Source organism: Daktulosphaira vitifoliae, unplaced genomic scaffold, assembly GCF_025091365.1.
Source record: "Daktulosphaira vitifoliae isolate Bord-2020 unplaced genomic scaffold, ASM2509136v1 Scaffold_2, whole genome shotgun sequence".
Taxonomy (NCBI): Eukaryota; Metazoa; Arthropoda; class Insecta; order Hemiptera; family Phylloxeridae; genus Daktulosphaira; species Daktulosphaira vitifoliae.
Window position 1 is genome coordinate 45,669,390 of NW_026099573.1, and position 18,615 is coordinate 45,688,004.

The following is an 18,615-nucleotide window of genomic DNA, read 5'->3' on the forward strand; positions in this document are numbered from 1 at the left end:
GTCCATTAACTTTAATAAACACAACATTTTTATTATTAAAATTAAAAATGTAGCTGCTCAAAAAAAAAAAAAATAAAGTATATTGATAGAGCTCTTTAGTTTTATAATAATATTGATAATGTAATATATTTATAATAAAATGATTTTTGTACATAATACAATTATTTTTTATAATATAATTTATTCAAGTTGTAAATTTTAAGTATGTATTCTTTGAATCATATTTGAATATTCGTTATATTATATTGCAGTTTGTACAGATATACAGTAATATGTCTAATATATATATATATATTATTAATGTATCGGTCCGTGTCAGATGTTAAATTTATTTGTATTGGATTTGACACTATATAATATTTTTACATTGTATCAAATTTGTACTATATTTATTATAATTCGAGAAGGTATAATTAACCCTTAATAATCGGTTAAATTAATTTAACACGCAAACATCTAAAAATAGTAAGATTCTCACTATTTTTAGATGGACAAGATAACATAATTTATAGATACTGTAACTACATCTATGAACAATGAAATATTTTTTTTATATTTTAGTTTCGACACGAAGCTGAGAAAATATTTCTTTTAATGATACGTCAAAAGAACAAAAATTGTATATAATTGAAGACATTGTCCTTAAAAATTCACTAATTCTCTGTAACTAGGGCAAATTCCTCAAAAAATTGCAATTTTTAAAATCTGTAAATTTTTACATTTTAGCTTCGATGCGAAGCTGAGAAGGTATTGGTTTTACTAAGATATGTTTTTTTTTTTTTTTGTGTCTGTTACCACATTTTCTCAGCTCTCACCAAACCGATTTCTTTCAACGATACGTCAAAAGATCACAAATTGTATCTAGTCGAAGACATTACCCTCAAAAATTGAACATTTTTCTTTCGTTCACTGTAAATGGGAGAAATCTCCAAAAAAATTATAAATTTAAAAATCGCTAATTTTCGAAATTTTTGTATCAACGACCTATAACTAAACAGGAGTTAATGTTGCTTTTGAAATAATCCACCAATTTCTTAAAATTTAACAATAACTACAGATTTGCATCGAAGCGTTTTTTATGATAGTAATTTTAATTGCTGTCAGATTAAATCTATACTTGTTCCAAGTATGCCACATTCACACTGTGCTGCAATCCCACTGAGCTACCATTTTTGACTTTTAACTTTTTAACTTTTTGAAAAATGAATAAACTAAAATCATTTTTATTTCATATCAAAACCTTAGGTATTTCCCTTTTATTTAATATAATTTTTTTAATAATTAGACTCTACCTGTCTAACATTATTTAATCTAATAAGATTAAATTAAAAAATTCAGTACATGATTTATTTTTATACTGAACAGACATATATTAGTGAAGTGCTGTGTCTTATATTATAGTGTAACTTATATGATATCATGCTATAAATAAAATGGTATGTACACTTTTTACTAATATAGCATTAAACTATCTCTTTGGTAAACAATCATCTATGGAGATACATTTTTTTCCCTTTAATGAGGGAAATGATATTGAATAAAATCATATTCTAAATTATGCTGATGCAACCACTAATTCAACCAATAAAAAACCTTTAAACCATTAAACCAAACCATTATCCTTCTAGAGAAAATGCAATAATATTCAATACTATACCTCAAATTGAATACATTCTTAAAAAAATTGGGACTTACGTTTCTACCATTAAGATATAGTTGGCAAAATTATAGAGTCTCGTCCAGTCATAACTATTTGGGATATTTCTATTAAAATTTGCTGTCTTATCAAACCGACTAAAAAAGTTTTAATATCAAACGTTTGTCCATTCATACCTAATGAAGCTATTGTAGAAGCAATTTCAAATCTTGGTATTACTCCAGTCTCTCAAATGACAATATTCAAATTAGTTACTAATATGTTTTTCTGACACAATGTCTTCTGTAATCTATGTAAATTTAGATCTCATACTTCAAACAACTGTGACAAATATAAACCTAAAGTAATCCAATCTTCTCTCTTTTTGCTCTTCTGTCATATTTTGAATTGCTTTTACTTACTCTTCATGATTTTCTTAATGTCCTCATCCCATCAGATTTTTTGGAATATTACTCCTACTCTCGCCAAAAATCTACTTTGCAGTATCATGCTGTTCAAAAGTTATGTGTGTAGCCCGGTCAAGCTCCACATAGCTTGAAATCGCTCATTACCCCTCTCATTGTAATGATAACAATCGTGTCCGGCACTACCGGCACCTTGCTGTCATTACGTTTGTGTCCGCGGTTGGNTACCGGCACCTTGCTGTCATTACGTTTGTGTCCGGGGTTGACGTTATATCGTACCGTTGAGTCCAATGACTCGTAGCCAGTGATCTGGCATAGTTTTCTTTTTGTTGGGTTTGTATCGGCCTGTATAGGCGAAGTCCCAATGTACAGTTATTAAATACTCAATCCATACTTGGAGTTGGTGTTCTTAGCGTCACACACCGGTGTTGTTTCTTTTTCTGTTGTTCGGCGAGTTAGTGTGTCTTGTTACTGTAAAATTAATCGTGGCACTAAGAATCGTTCACGTCGGCCTAGAAGTATTTGTTGTGAAGATATCAAAGCATAGCAATATCACGCGGCAGAAGAAGTGTCAAGTGGCTGTAATATTTTTCCTTTTTTTTTATGTTAATGTTTGTATTATATGTAATTATTTGATTTGTATATGATTAAAAGAATCGTGTCATTAGTAAAAAAAATAGAATAAATTGTCTTTAGTTTATTATTCGAGTGTCAAGTAAAACGTCCGACCCGTCATTTATATTAAGATAATTATATAACGTTTAAATATAAAATCTTAAAATATTCACTCTGGGAATTAGAATTTCATTATAATATATTTTTACAATGCAGTAAAATCTTTTTCTAGCCTCATTCTTCCTACTAAAACCACACCCTCCATGTATTCTTTCATATCCTCTTCTTTTATCACTGACATGTCTATATTCATATCTCCACCTATAACCACATTCTTATTACCAGATATTTCTTGCATCATCTCATCCATCTCTCTCTAAAACACTTCATTGTTTATAGCATTACATCCTACTTATGGTGCATAGGCATTTATTACATTTTCGAGGAAAGTGTTGTACTTTCCTCAGAAATTAATTTTACTACTATAATTTTATCAATTTTCATAACTAATTCTATTACTTACCATCTCCTCATCTATTATTACCACTACACTATTCTTTGTAATGTTCTTACTTGAATATATTATATTGTAACCCTCACCTATTTTCCTTGCTTTCTTTCCCTTCCACTTATTTTCCTGCACACAACAAGTACTAACTTTTCTCCTCTTCAATACTTCTTCTAAATCTCTACTTCTAACAATTAATGTTCTAACATTCCACGTACTTATTTTTATTTTTATCCATCTTTCTCACCTATAGAGAAATTCAGCCTAAAGTTGAGTGATGATGTCCCTACACCGTAGACACTACAAGCGTTTGTTAAGCCTGTACATATAACTGGTAAAATAGCTGCTGCACAAGTTGTCCGTCTGGTATCAAACAATTTATTCTTTAAGACTTTTCTTTCTTTAACTAAAATAATATTAGGTTATTTATGATAAAAAATATTTTTTATAATTCTGTAGTTCATGTAAAAGATTTCAAATTTTTAATTTTTAATAAGCAGTTAAAGGTTATTTGGTCTAGTAGTACATAAAAGTTTTCAAAATGTATAAGAATTCGGATAAAAAAGTAGAAAACTGTTTAGAAAACATTGATACTTTTTGCTCTCAATGCTATAGCCCTGCTATTGCGAATATTAAAACAAATTATCATTTGGTAATTTTGACTTATTAGTATTTATCAATATAAATTAGGATAAATCATAATGAAAGTAATTCAAGAATTTATATTCACGGTTTAACAATGATTAAAAGAAAAACACAGATTTTATATATGTACATACAAGTAGAATAAAATGTAATCCTGAATTTTTGTCTGACAAAAGTGTGTAATATTATCACTAATTCACAATTATGTCACAATGAACATGTATTAAGTTCAGTACTAGTATAATTTAACAATTACTAAGAATTTAACATGATAAAAAAAGTATTTCATGATATTTAATTAAGTAAATCAGTTCAATTAAATTATTAATAACATTCGAAATTTTCAATTATGTTATACAATTTTATATTAAAAGGTTTTTTCCTTATTTTATATTTTTAGTTGAATAAGAAGCATTAAGTTTGCATAAATGATATTTTTCAGCATGGTATAAATGTAAATTATAAAATATATAGGTTTTAAATTAGTGTTTATGACAACAATTCATAGTTTCAAAAATATTTAGTTAAATTAATCTACACTTATCATCGATTCTCTGCCTTGACCAACTCCAACCCATTTAACTGAAACAAAAAATAAAATTACATACCAAGTTTTTAATTAACTATGATTGCATATTGTTATCAATTTTTATTTAGGATTATTCTTTTTGTTCTCTTGATATCTCTTAAAATAATACATTATCTATTATTTGTATTTATTTTCTTATGCATATATAATATATATTATACACAATATATTATTATATTTGTAAAGTATTTGGTGACAGGTAAGAGTTATTACTATTTATTGTCTTTAGTGTGTAATTTATTATCAAATAATAATTAATAAACTAATGATAACTTTAATAAAAAAACATTGAATAAGTAGAATAGTACTTGAAAATAGTACAGCTCTCTTCCAATAAAAATTTTATGTCAATTACCTGGTACTTCAAGGAGTTCTGTTATAGTAAACACAAATTTTTTAGCATTTTCTGGTAAATCATTAAAGTATCTTATGCTACTAATGTTTTTCTTCCAACCCGGTAAAGTTAAATAGTTAACCTAGAAGAAGATTCAATTTAATTTGAAACTCAAGATATCTATAGGTCACAATAAAATTTTAATTTTACTCAAAACTTTTCTTAATATAATATTAATTAAAAAAATTCAAATTATTTTTAAAAAAGATAGCAATATAAATTCTTATAATTAAATTCAAATCTAAAATTTTTGAAACATTAGTGATCGTATTTATAATTGTTTCTTATAAATAAGTTTTACTTAAGCTATTATCTGAAATATGTTACCTAATAAAAAGCAATGACACAAATAAAAGTATGGCCTTAAATATTTTGACATATTTTTTAGCACTTAAAATATTTATTTTTTAAATGAATAGATAAATAATATTCCTTAAACACCACATGAGTTCCCTCAGTCCTCTATGTTTTGATAAGTCCTATAACTTTTAATCCACTTAATATTTTATAAAACTTTTATGTAATAATTTAAAAATATATCATAATTAATATTTTTTTATTGTTAAAAAAAAATTAATTTCTCTTTAAATTTATGAAAAATATAAAAAAAAAAAATTAAGATAACCTATTGTAAAACAGATTAAAAAAATAATATATTTGGTATAAAAATATTTTATTAATGTATTTGTAGTTTATTTATACATTAAAAAATTTTCAAGAGTTAATTAATGGTATTAAGCGTTGGTCTATACTGTGAAAAGAACATTATATTTATGCTATATATAGGTTATAGTTATAGAATTTTTTCAAAGAAAATTATTATTGCTTGAATTATCACCTATGATTTAATTAAAAACACGAATAGTAATATTATCTATGCAATAATAATATCTCTTATTTTTTTATAATTGTCTTATTCTTTTTTTACAACATGGAACAACACTTTAAACCTCAAATTAACTCTTTAAAATTTAAATTATTAAACAATTTTAAAATACTAAAATAATAACTATACATTAATAGAATATTTTTTTATTAAAGTTTGTTTTTCAATCTGCTTTATAAAATTGCTACTCAAAAATGGAACAGATAAGAGAAAAATAAAGGAAGCTAAGGCAGAAGGCAGAGGAAAAATACTAGTGTGATATCATTATTTATTTAATTGTATATTATTCATATACACAATTTAAATTTTTTATGAGAGGACAATATAATATCTTGCTATAATGACATTAAATTTGAAAAATTACATACAAATTAGTATGAGTTAATTTTAATATAACAATGTACCAAACCATTAAATTTCATCATTAGTATCAAACTTTTGGCCCAATGTCAATATTGTATTGAAATATCAATATTCTTATTTAACATAAAAAGTTATAAGACTTGTAAGATCATACTGGACCACTCTGTTTACAGAGTATAACAGATCTAATTGAGAACACTTAAATATTTTGACATAATTAACACTGTTGTAATTTTTATTAAAAATAATTTATGTTTTCATATGTATCTATGAATAGCGATGTCATAAAAAAACAATTAGCTATCTTTATTTATAATCCCTTGTGTATTATATAAATTAATAAACAAATTAAGTTATGTTAAAAATTCAAATGTCATTTACAATTAAAATAAAACTTGAAACATTTTATTAAATTCAAAATATGTGTTCCCATAAGATAAAAAACAAAGTTGACGATTTAACAAGGCATAAGGTATGAACTTATTAAGTATTACTTAGCTAATAATTAAAAAAAATATATGATTTTAACATAGTCTAAGTATGCATAAATTAAAAAAAAAATTTTAGTTAAATGTTAATTGTATCAATTATTATGTATATATACATACATAAAGGGTGATTCATTAAGAATAAGACACTCATTTTTTTAGGATAAGCTTTAAATAAGTTTAATTAAATAAAGAACTACAATACTTTAACAGATGAGAGTTCAAATAAACTGGATGGATAATAATTAAGTTTCTTCCCATTTAACAAATATTCAAAACCAATTTTGACTTCATCAAAATCATCCAATATATCAAGTTTTGTCAAACATATTCTGCAATTGAATCATTCTTACATAATTATTTGACTTTGAAAATAATTGAATGAGTTCAGAGCGAGCGTTAAACAGTTATTTCGAGTTTATTTTTTAAAATTCATATATTATTATTTTTTCAACAATTAGGAATAATTTTGTTTGTATTTTTAAAAAGGTAATATCTAAAAAATGGAGTGACCCAAAAATATTGAGTTTTTTAAGATACCTGAACAATTTGAAAATATGGAAATAACTGTTTATTAACTGGACACTTCAATTAACTATTAATAATTATTAATTATAATTATTCAATAAACAATATGAGTCATTCTTAAGACAATTTCATAAAAGGTATGGAGGTGTCAACTCCCCAAACATTCCTCAAAATTTTTTATAATGGGATTATTCAGAGTAAATTGTGAACTCTTTCACTCATTAAGATACTTAAGTCGCCAAATTTCAATCTATACTAGTGTGCCATATGCCCGATCTTTACTATACTAGTTGGTTGGATTTGTAATGTTATTTTAATTGTGTAAACACAAAAAGTAGTTCTTACTTAGTATAACCATTCACCATCGATGTATATATAAGTAATGGAATATCTAGCCATCCACAACGTCTTTTTCGCTTAGTTGTAACACCAATTTCATGTCCAATAATCTGAAGTTTTTCACCAATATCCTATAATTCATTGATATATACAGAGTGATTTTTTTATCATAACCCACACACTTGCAGAATAATAATAATTTAAACATTTTTTTTTTTTATAATCTTTAGTTACACATTATTCTTGAATTTTTAACTATGTAATACTTTTTAAGTTCATCCCTTATGCCTTGGAGGGGGGTCAACTTTGTTTTTTTAAATGGTAACACATATTTTTAATTTAATAAAATGTTTGAGTTTTTAATTTAATAGTAAATGGCATTTGAATTTTTAATATAACTTTATTAGCTTATTAGATATAAACATTTAAAGTTTCAAAATTTTGAGTTAATATACATGTATAATACACATGGGATTGTAAATACAGGTAGCTAATTGGATTTTTATGACATTGCTGTCTCAGTCACGGATTGTTTATTATCAATTATGATTATCAATAGATATACTTTCTGTATTGTCAGTTAGTGTATTTATAAACTCATAACAATGTGCCTTACTACAATTGATAATAACAATGCTGTGTACCTGTGCTAATATTGATGTTATAAAAAAACAATTAGCTACCTGTATTTGTAATTCCTTGTGTATTATACCTGTATATTAATTCAAAAATTTGAAACTTTAAATGATTATATCTAATAAACGAATTAAGTTATATTAAAAATTCAAATGCCATTTACTATTAAATTAAAAACTCAAACATTTTATTAAATTAAAAATATGTGTTACCATTTAAAAAAACAAAGTTGACCCCCTCCCTTCCAAGGCATAAGGGATGAACTTAAAAAGTATTACATAGTTAAAAATTCAAGAATAATGTGTAACTAAAGATAATGAAAAAAAAAAATGTTTAAATTATTATTATTCTGCAAGTAATTGAGTGGGTTATGATAAAAAAATCACCCTGTATATAAATATATATAGTTATTCTTCACTATTTTATTTATTCATAATATTTTTTTTAGAAAGATTATTTTTATTTTGTTTTGTTTCCTAAGCCTTGTAAAACATGTACTGATGCTATAATTTTATGACAATTTGTTAAATATTACGTGATACTTACATCTTTTAATTCAGTAGGAAAAGGACCATCACCAACTCTAGTAGTATATGCTTTGACCACTCCAATAACATCACCAATTGTTGATGGTGGTAAACCTAATCCAGTACAAACTCCTCCAATACTACAATTTGAAGATGTCACATAAGGATAAGTTCCTAAAAAAAAAAAAAATAATAATAATTATGATATTAAAAAATATTAAAAAAAAAAATAACAAAACAATTATTCAATAATAAAATGTTGTTATATGTTGCTTGGTAGTTATGTATATTAAAAATATGCTCCTTTGAGGTTATAATTCCTAAATTGTATTCTGTCACTTATGTACGATCTGAACCATTCTAGTGTACATCTACTGAAATCAATTGCTTCCAGTTTTTTAACTAGTATAATGTGATTAACTCAATACATTTTACTATGATCTGTATATATTACATCTACTTGTTTGTTTTCTATAAATGTTTTACTGATTGTATTAATAAACTGGCATAGGTTTATGATTATTGATCCTTTTACATGACTTTTGTATAAGGTCATGTAGATGTTCACCAATAACATGTTTAAGATCAGAATAAGTTTATATCTAACTAGCTATTCAAATATTAATGCCAAGTGATTCTAGATAGTGATAGATCAATAATTATTGGCAATTAATTTTGTTCCTTTTTTATGTATTGGAATGATGTAACCTACCTTCCTGATAAGTGGGAAGCTTCCAAGTTTTAAAGATTTATTAAATAATAAATATAAAGGTGCCACTAGTGCAAATCTTCAGTTTTAAAGAAGAGATGGAGGAATCATGATCCTTTAGATGTGTTTATACTTATTAATAAATTGAATATTTCTCATTTGGAGATAGCATATTGTTTACTTATATGAATATTTTCTTTGTGTGTGAGATAATTTTTTTTAATAGAATATTTTTGGGGTAAAGATAAGACAATAAAATGAGCCAAGACAGTTCCTACCAGAAAAAGTACCAGAGCAAAACAGTAAAATATTATTCGTATTCCAGTAGGTGTGAAAGGTGGAGCAAAAAATTGTAAAACTCTTATTGATTGTTTTTCATTATTCATAGACGATAAAATAATCAAAAGTGTTATATTTTGTACGGATTTATACATTGATCATGTATCGCTCACAAATTCGTTTGTAGTAGAGATGTAAATAAAACTGATGAGGGCGAAATTAAATGTTTACTCGGCTTACTCATTCTATAAGGAGTAAACAGGTCAGGACATCAAAATTTAGAAGATCTTTGGAGAACAAATGGTTTAGGAATAAGTATTTTTCATTCAGAAATGACGTTGAAACGAATTTTTTTCTTATTACGTTGTATTCGTTTTGACGATTACAGAGATCGTCAATCTCGTAAAGAAATTGATAACTTCGCTGCTTTTTAGAGACATTTTTGAACTTTTTTTGGCCAATTGTGAAATTTCACTAACAGTGAAATAACAATTGCAATCTAAAGCATAAAAACCAGAAAAGCAGCTGGCTTTGAAGACATCTACCCAGAATTATTGAAACACACTGGCCTAAAAACTATGAATTCATGTTTTTTACCCATTGAAAATACATTTACAAAAAACCCAGCACAGTGGTGACGTGGCATAGTTGGATTAAGTATAATGATATCTGACAGTGATTAAAATCACTATAAAAAAAAAACGCTTTGATGCAAATCTTTAGATAGTGTATAATTTTAAAAAATTGGTAGATTATTCCAAAAGCTACATGATCTGCTAGTTCCTTATTAATATCCTGATTAAAATAAAGTATGTCGAATGAAAAAGGGATTATTAAAAAATATTATTTCTCATAAAAAAATTATGTTGATCCATACACTTTTCAATATGTTATAACATTATAAAGTTAAAAATGTAAAAAATAAAATTGAGAATTTTCACACAATAATAGCATTTGGTAGACATTTTCACTGTGAAGACAAAATAAAGTCCGACATTTTTTTTTCGCATAATAAAGTAAATTACATTAACTTTAATTTAAGATATATATAAAAGTGTCAGACTTTCCGGAACACTTTCAAAATTTAAGTTGAAAAAGTCAATTTTTTGTGAAAAAGTTGTCATTTTGAATCCCCCCCTGTAGGCAGGTAAAAAGTCAGATTTATAAAAAAAATATACCAAATGATAGGTAAAGACATCATGCATCTACAAAAAAAAGAATTATATTGATCCATACATCTTTCGAGAAGTTATAGCATTATAAAGTTAAAAATATAAAAAAGAATTTTTTTACAAAAATCGTATTTTTTTTATTAAGTTTAATGTCTGTTTTCACCATGAAGATAAAATAAAGTCCGAAATTTTTTTTTACCATTATAAAGTATATTACATTAGCTTTAATTTAAGATATATATAAAAGTGTCAGACCTTCCGGAACACTTTCAAAAGTTACGTTGAAAAAGTTCTACTTTCTATATGCATTTTTATGTTTTGAATCCCCCCTGTATTTAGGGAAATGGTCCGATTTAAAAAAACAGTATGTCGAATGAAAGATCTATATAAATACTACTTCTCATAAAAAAATTGTAATGATTCATACATTTTTCAAAAAGTTATAGCATAATAAAGTTAAAAATGGAAAATACAAAATCGAAAATTTTCACACAAAAATAGCATTCGGTAGCCATTTTCACCATGAAGATAAGATAAAGTCCGAAATTTTTTTTTTTCATGATAAAGTATATTACATTAGCTTTAATTTAAGATATATATAAAAGTGTCAGACCTTCCGGAACACTTTTAAAAGTTAAGTTGAAAAAATTAATTTTTTGTAAAAAAGTTGTCATTTTAAATCCCCCCCTGTGGGCAGGTAAAAAGTCAGATTTATAAAAAAAATATATCAAATGAAAGGGAAATATCTAAGGTTTTAGTATAAAAAAAAATTATGTTGATTTGTTGATTTTTCAAAAAGTTATGGAAGTTTTAAGAAAAAAAAGTGAAAAAATTTCGAAAATTAGCGATTTTTAAATTTGTAATTTTTTTGCATATTTCCCCCATTTACGGGGAACGAGGGAAATTTTTTCAATTTTTAAGGGTAATGTCTTCGACTAGATACGATTTTTGATCTTTTGACGTATCATTGAAAGAAATCGGTTCGGTGAGAGCTAAGAAAAAGTGGTAACAGACACAAAAAAAAAAAAAAAAACACATCTTAGTAAAACCAATACCTTCTCAGCTTCGCATCGAAGCTAAAATATGCTATTGTTTTAAACCCTATTTAAAATATTTAAGATGTCCCATAAAACCAAATTTTAAAATGTGTGGTGTATAATACACTCAGTGATTAAAACATAATAACTGTGAAATTCACTCAACAATATGATAAAGGTTCAAAGAAAACTTTTTATTAAATTATATTTTTCATAATTTTTTTTTTTTTTTTTTGGTACATTTTTTACTTCCAATTACTATTTAAAAGGTTTTCTTTAAGAGAAAAAACTTTAAAGATAGTCAAAATCAAAATTTTATTCTTATAACTGCAAAGAACATCATGTGTCACAATTTGTTCTCATCTCATTTTTATTAAAACATTTTATTTATACGCAGTTTTATGCAATATTAAATCTAATTTTTTGTTAATAATCACTAACTTTTCTTTAAATGTGTTGAAATCTCCAAGTAAATCAGCTAGTCTAAGACCATTTCTAGTAGCTTTGGAAGCATAAGTGGGGCCAATACCCTTTTTTGTAGTTCCTAACGATTTTTTCCCTTTTTCCATCTCTTGAAGACCATCTACTTGCTATAAAAATATTAATTTATAAATAATTGTAATACAAATAAGAAGTTAGTACAATTAGTTAAACAGATTGATTATTCATTATAGTGATGTTAGAAACCTTGATTTTCAAACTGAACTTAACTTTTATATTTTCAGTCAAGCTTAAATGGAAAAACACAAATAATTAAACAAACTCAAAACGAAATTAATCATAATCATATTTAATCAAAAATAATCATAGCTCAAAAAATGTATAGTGATATTTGATTGCACTAGTTTTATTTTCAAATTGAATCAAACATTCTGAATTTGGTTTAGTTCGAAAATCACTAATAGTCTTTTTGTTTTTTTTTAATTGCATATACTTTTTGATTTATCAAAAGAAGTAATGAAAATTGATGTAATTGAATCTAAGTGAGCAGTGAAATAGAATTGCATAGTGGTAAAAACCATTGTCATAACCAGTGTTTCTATTTTAGTCAATATTTTCAAATAGTAATAATTTCCAAAATAGTGATTCAATAAGTGTTATTAACTAGTAATTTCTTAATAAGATTATTAACTATAATATGAGCTAATTAGATATGTATATTTTTAATAAAAAAATAAAATTTAATACCCTTATAAGGCATAAGGAATACATCTTATGTTTTTAATGATTGATATATCTAAAATTGCGAGTTACTAAAAAAAAGTGAAACAAAATTTTTATATACTTTATATTTTACGTATTATATTTTAAAATATAACACAATTGCTATTTCTATTTAAAATATTAACTATAATTATCTCGGAATCATAAAAAATATTATTATTTTAAAACAAAGTCACAAATATTTGATACTAATACTGTTCAAGACATATTTTTTCATTCTCTCTCCCACTTAGGTGAAAAATCGAGTAGTTCATGATTAATAGATCACCATGTAATAAAATTTATCAAATCTGTACACAAAGATGAATCCACAAAATAAAACTAAAGGTTAATGTGTAACACACTTTCATAATTTTTAAAAAATATTGTTTTTTTGACATTTTAACACATTAACTACTAATAAAATATATGAATACCAATTTTTACATAATAATTTTTTACCAATATAGGCTGAAATAAAAATTAAGTAGTTTAATAATTCCTCCACGTAAAAAAAAATACCTGATGAAAGTCAAACACAAGATGAGCACGGTCAGAGATTAATAGTCGTTGTTTCCAATTAATAAGTCCTTTTCTTTCATTTTTGATGCATTCTTCAAATAATCCAGGAAGGTGAATTACAACTCCATTACCTATTGAGTTATTTTGATGGTAATTTATTCATAAATATAATTATACTTTTTTTACTAGTAAAAACTAAATGAATAGCTCTATTTTAACCCTTAAACAGTCGCGTGGGGGTCTAGCATACCCTCACATAAATAAAAACGGATGTATTATACTGCATAAAAGGTGTACATAGATATAAATTTAGAAGATGGTTTTTATAGTAATATTGAATCGATTTTCATAAATAAATACCTTCGAAAAAAAAATGTATGTCTTAAAATATTCATCAAAATAGAAATGGGTCATATTTACCCCCATGCAACTTATAACGTTATAATTTTTTTTTGAACTTGTATTTTTTTCAAAATATCGTTTTATCGTAAATGCAATGTTATAATCGATATAATATGGTGGAATTGGGATTATGTGGATCTGCCACCGACTGTGCAATTAAGTTTTAAAAATAAATAATTTATTGAGAATTTCCACTACTCGATGATACGGAACAAATAAGAACAAAACATGTAATAAATGAATCGCGTCGCAATGTGGACACATTGATTATCGGTAATCGATGTGCTATTACGAACCAATAATTGTTTATACTCGTATTATAATAATTATATGTATTGTAATATTAATAATAAAAAAATTCAATTCAGAAAAATGATTATATAAATGTAAATACACATAAAACTAATAAATATAAGCCGTGTTTGAGATCAAAGAAATACAAGAAAAATTAATCTGAATTTAGCATTAGTTTAATGGAACCAATATTTCAGAATTTTAGTAATTTCCATAGATTTTTATATAATACATATAAAGTTTTTAACAAATATATTTTTGATGTATCAAATACAACTGGGGAAAATTGGCTATTGTGCTAATGACTGGAACCATTATTCTTGTCTATTTTTTTATTATGGTTAAAACAAAGATAAAGCAGACAAATTTTTGAGCTGTGTTCAAAAATTTTAAAAAGTATATGAGATCATAAAATTTTTAAGTCTTTAAATTTTAATTGGTAAAAATTGTCAATTTTAATCTAAATTGAAGTATAAAATATCATGATACATAATTTACATTCTTATCGGGAGCTTAAAATGGAACAGTTATACGTTGTTGGAAATTGCAAATCATCTAATAAATATTTTTATAAAATTATCAAATTAAAAAATTCTATGAAAAATTCAATTTTTTTGCAGTTTTAATAATTAATTTATAATTTATATATACCTTGTGTTCTACAAATAATTTATAAAAATAACAATAATATATTTTGAAATTTTGATTTCCAAGTTTTCTGTTATTGGTTAATATTTCTTTAGCATATATCAAAAGATAGCAAAATAATATATTTAAAACTTTTAATTTAGTCTTATCCTGTAAATTTAAAACATTAATGTTCTTACCAATAATAGACTTGCAATTAGGATTTATTATGCCACTTGGTAATAAATGAAAGTCAAATTCTTTGTTATCTACTACAACTGTATGGCCTGCATTGTTTCCACCCTAAGAAAAAAAATTTAAATAAAACAATTATTAATAAAATTAAATTCCATAAGAACTTGAACATTACATAGCAATAAAATCAGATAAGAACAGAACAAACAAGTTCATGTAAAGTGCATTTGACTAGAAATTGTTTAAAAAATGTTTTATAACTTTTTCTAATCAATATCATATTAACAAAAATTGTTATAATATTTTATTCTAAAATGCATAATTTAATGTTGGTTTCATTTTTCTAAGACTATTTTGTAACTTAGTTACAAAAAATAAAAATTTTTTTTATAAAATTGAAATGTACCTGGGGTCTATAAGGATTAATAGTTAAAATTAATTATTAATAGTTAAAAATAAATAAATCTATTAAGTTATAATTTATAATCAAATAGAAATTATGTTGAAGAAAACTGTTTTCATTTTGGTATGAGAAACTCAATTAAAAATATCAATATATGTATATATAGCTTTTAAACTTAAAAATTTTAACAGTATCAAATATCACCCTCATGTACATCATTTGTGTAGCTAGTAATTTTTAAGATGGGTACAGAATTATTAAATAAATATAATTTTTTATGACTCTCTAGCTTTGGTACATAGTTGAAGAGCTTTTAATTTTACTCTACCTTGTTTTTCTTTTAGTCACATTAGACATGATTTCTTTGTTCCTACAAAACCGATTTTAAAAAACACACAGTAAAAACCAATTGGTTAGCAACAGAATATTTACAAATTTAAAACATTCAATGTTTAATATGTTCTATACGATTAAACATAGAAATACATTCCAAATTTCTGTAAGTAATCTATCTCTAAATTTGATAATCATTAATTATAATTATTGGTAAATACAGTACATTATTTATTATAATTTGTATCAAATACGCATCAAAGCATTTTAGGACAGAGATTTTAATTCCTGACAGATATCAAACAACACTAATCTCAAAAAATGCTTACACTCCACTACACTAGATCTTTATAGTACTTTTTTTGTTTAATATTCATTTAAAAGTTTCATTTTATATAAAAATTTAGATCATCACTTGAATATTAAGAAGTCTGCCATTCTCTCTGATCTTTTGGTGGCTACACCATTGAGACATTATTTCACATATTATTCACTCCTTTACAAAAACATTACGTCTGATAAAACTTTATCTTTAAAATAGAAATTAAAAATACATTGATATATATTGAAAATAATTAATTAATTCTGATCTCTAATATTTAAATATCGAGTTGTAGGTATAAATATTTTTTACACTTTTCTGGCACACAAGCATTACTCAAAAATATCATATTTTAACGTGTGATACTATTAAAAAGAGTGTGCAATAACACATTACTCAGAAATTAGTTAATTCATTATTTATTTAAATTAAAATTAAATATTTATAACTATATAATATATGTAAATGATGTATTATGTTTATCTCATTAAACATACTCATTCATTAGTTTATATTGTTTCAAAATGTTTTATTTTTTAAATGAAACTAAAAATATTGTACCTATTAATACTAATAATAAAATTATATTGAAATATTCATTTTAGTCAAATAAATTATTACTACTAATCATATTTTTTAAGTATTTGATAAAAAAAAAATGTTACTTTTACAAGTAAAACTACAAAATTTTGTTACAATACTAATGTCATAAAATTGTTCTAAAAGAAAATAAATCTGACATCATACAATTTGTTTGAAATACATTTTTTTGCAATATTTTTAATTTAAAATATATTTAATAAGACCAGGATTAAACTAAAAGGATAGGCATAGAGCTTAAGAGTAAACATAAAATTAAAAATATTATTCTTATAAAAAGATTATACATTTTAAAAAAAATTATAGAAAAAGTTAGAGTTAGTAAAATTTATTAAAAGTCAATAGAATATGTTATTGTAATAAAAACAAACAACACTAATAAAACCAAATAACTTGTGATAAAAAATTATAATGTATTTTTAATTTCAAAATAGAAAATGAAGATCATTATACTACTAAAGTATAATTATTATCACTTAAACTATTGTTATAAAATATAAGTAATTACAATAAATTCAACAAATTTGAAATTACTTTTTAGTTAATTTAATCATTCAAATATTAAATACACCTGAAATAATAATTAATGTAAATTGATTAACATTAAAACTTAAGAATTATCCAATTTTTAATATATTGATAAATTAATTAACAAAATAAAATGAGTGTATAGAGTTAAATTTAAGAGCTTGAAAAAATTTTCATAAAACATCTAATAAAAGAATCATTTTACTATATTAAATAACTCAGGATTTAAATTTTGACACAATTTATATGTATCTAATAAATAGACTTTAAGGCCCTAAGCCAAAAGAGTTCTCAAAAATAAAAATTTTGGCACCAAATACTAAATTTGCAATTGTATACAACACCAATTTTGTTTCGTCCAAAAATAATAAAAATTCTTAATCATAGTCATTAAAAGTTGGGGTAAACAAATGTTGAACAAATTATAAATTTAAAAAGCTATTTTATTTACCTGACAACGACAAACAAGATCTGCATCAGAAGCCAACATATCAACGACTTTGCCTTTACCTTCATCTCCCCATTGAGCACCCAAAACTACAGTAACCTTGTTACAACTTGCCCCATTTGCTAATTTAGCTTCACCGTTGCATCCTTTTACAGCCATTGTGTTCTTGTTTGATAGTTAAAATAAATTTCAATAGTAGTATTATTTTATAATGTTCGTTGCGTGATTGAAGCTAGTTGATTTGTTCAATAATAGAAGTAAAACGTCAACTCACCAGAGTTTCGTCCGACCGATGGCCGTCATTACAAAAATGTACACTACGCGGTGCACGCGGAACATTCGCACAACCGTAAGACAAATAAAAAAAACGTAAAAATACTATGCATGCGATTATCTAAACTTATAATTATTACTATTGTACAACTACAAAATATAAAACATGTGAGAAGTGGTGACGGGCGGGAAAATTTGCCGGGAGGGCGGAGACTGACATAGAGAGAAATAACCGCAAAATTCGACGTAAGGCGCGTGATTTGACAAGGTATAATCGTTTTGTTCGACTGGCTGTAATTATGGTTTGTTATTATTTATACGGTAACATCATAGTTGCATTCAAATAAATACACGCGCGTACTTAGTACAATAAGTTTATATGATCGTACGTGTCTCTAAATTTTTTTTTGGGCGGGGAATGAATTCACTGATAACATGAAAGGGTTACTCTTAGACTAAAAACTTCTTACCATGGTTTTGGAAACAGTATTGCCAACGGATTTTGAATATCAGGCTCCTTTCCAAATATTTTATTAATCATTTTAGTAACCTACTACTAGAACAAAAATAATATCTTATATTGAGATATATATATAATATATAGGTTGCCAAAAAAAACTTTTAGCTTCGATGCAAAGCTGAGAAGGTATTAATTTTACCATGATGTGTTTTTTTTTTTTATGTCTGTT

The 18,615-nt window shown here is 24.8% G+C and overlaps 1 protein-coding gene across 1 annotated transcript; it reads right to left on the reverse strand.

Moving 5' to 3' along the window:
* Positions 1–3,886: 3,886 nt before the first annotated feature.
* LOC126898317 (adenylosuccinate synthetase) lies at positions 3,887–18,305 on the reverse strand. Its single transcript, XM_050672258.1, has 9 exons — positions 17,657–18,305; positions 15,025–15,127; positions 13,502–13,632; positions 12,214–12,366; positions 8,599–8,763; positions 7,423–7,547; positions 6,755–6,881; positions 4,774–4,894; positions 3,887–4,411 (listed from the first exon to the last, which is right to left on the reverse strand). Exons 1-9 carry the CDS (start codon positions 17,810–17,812, stop codon positions 4,359–4,361), a joined length of 1,134 nt encoding a protein of 377 aa, XP_050528215.1. The 5' UTR covers positions 17,813–18,305; the 3' UTR covers positions 3,887–4,358.
* Between the last annotated feature and the right edge of the window lie 310 nt (positions 18,306–18,615).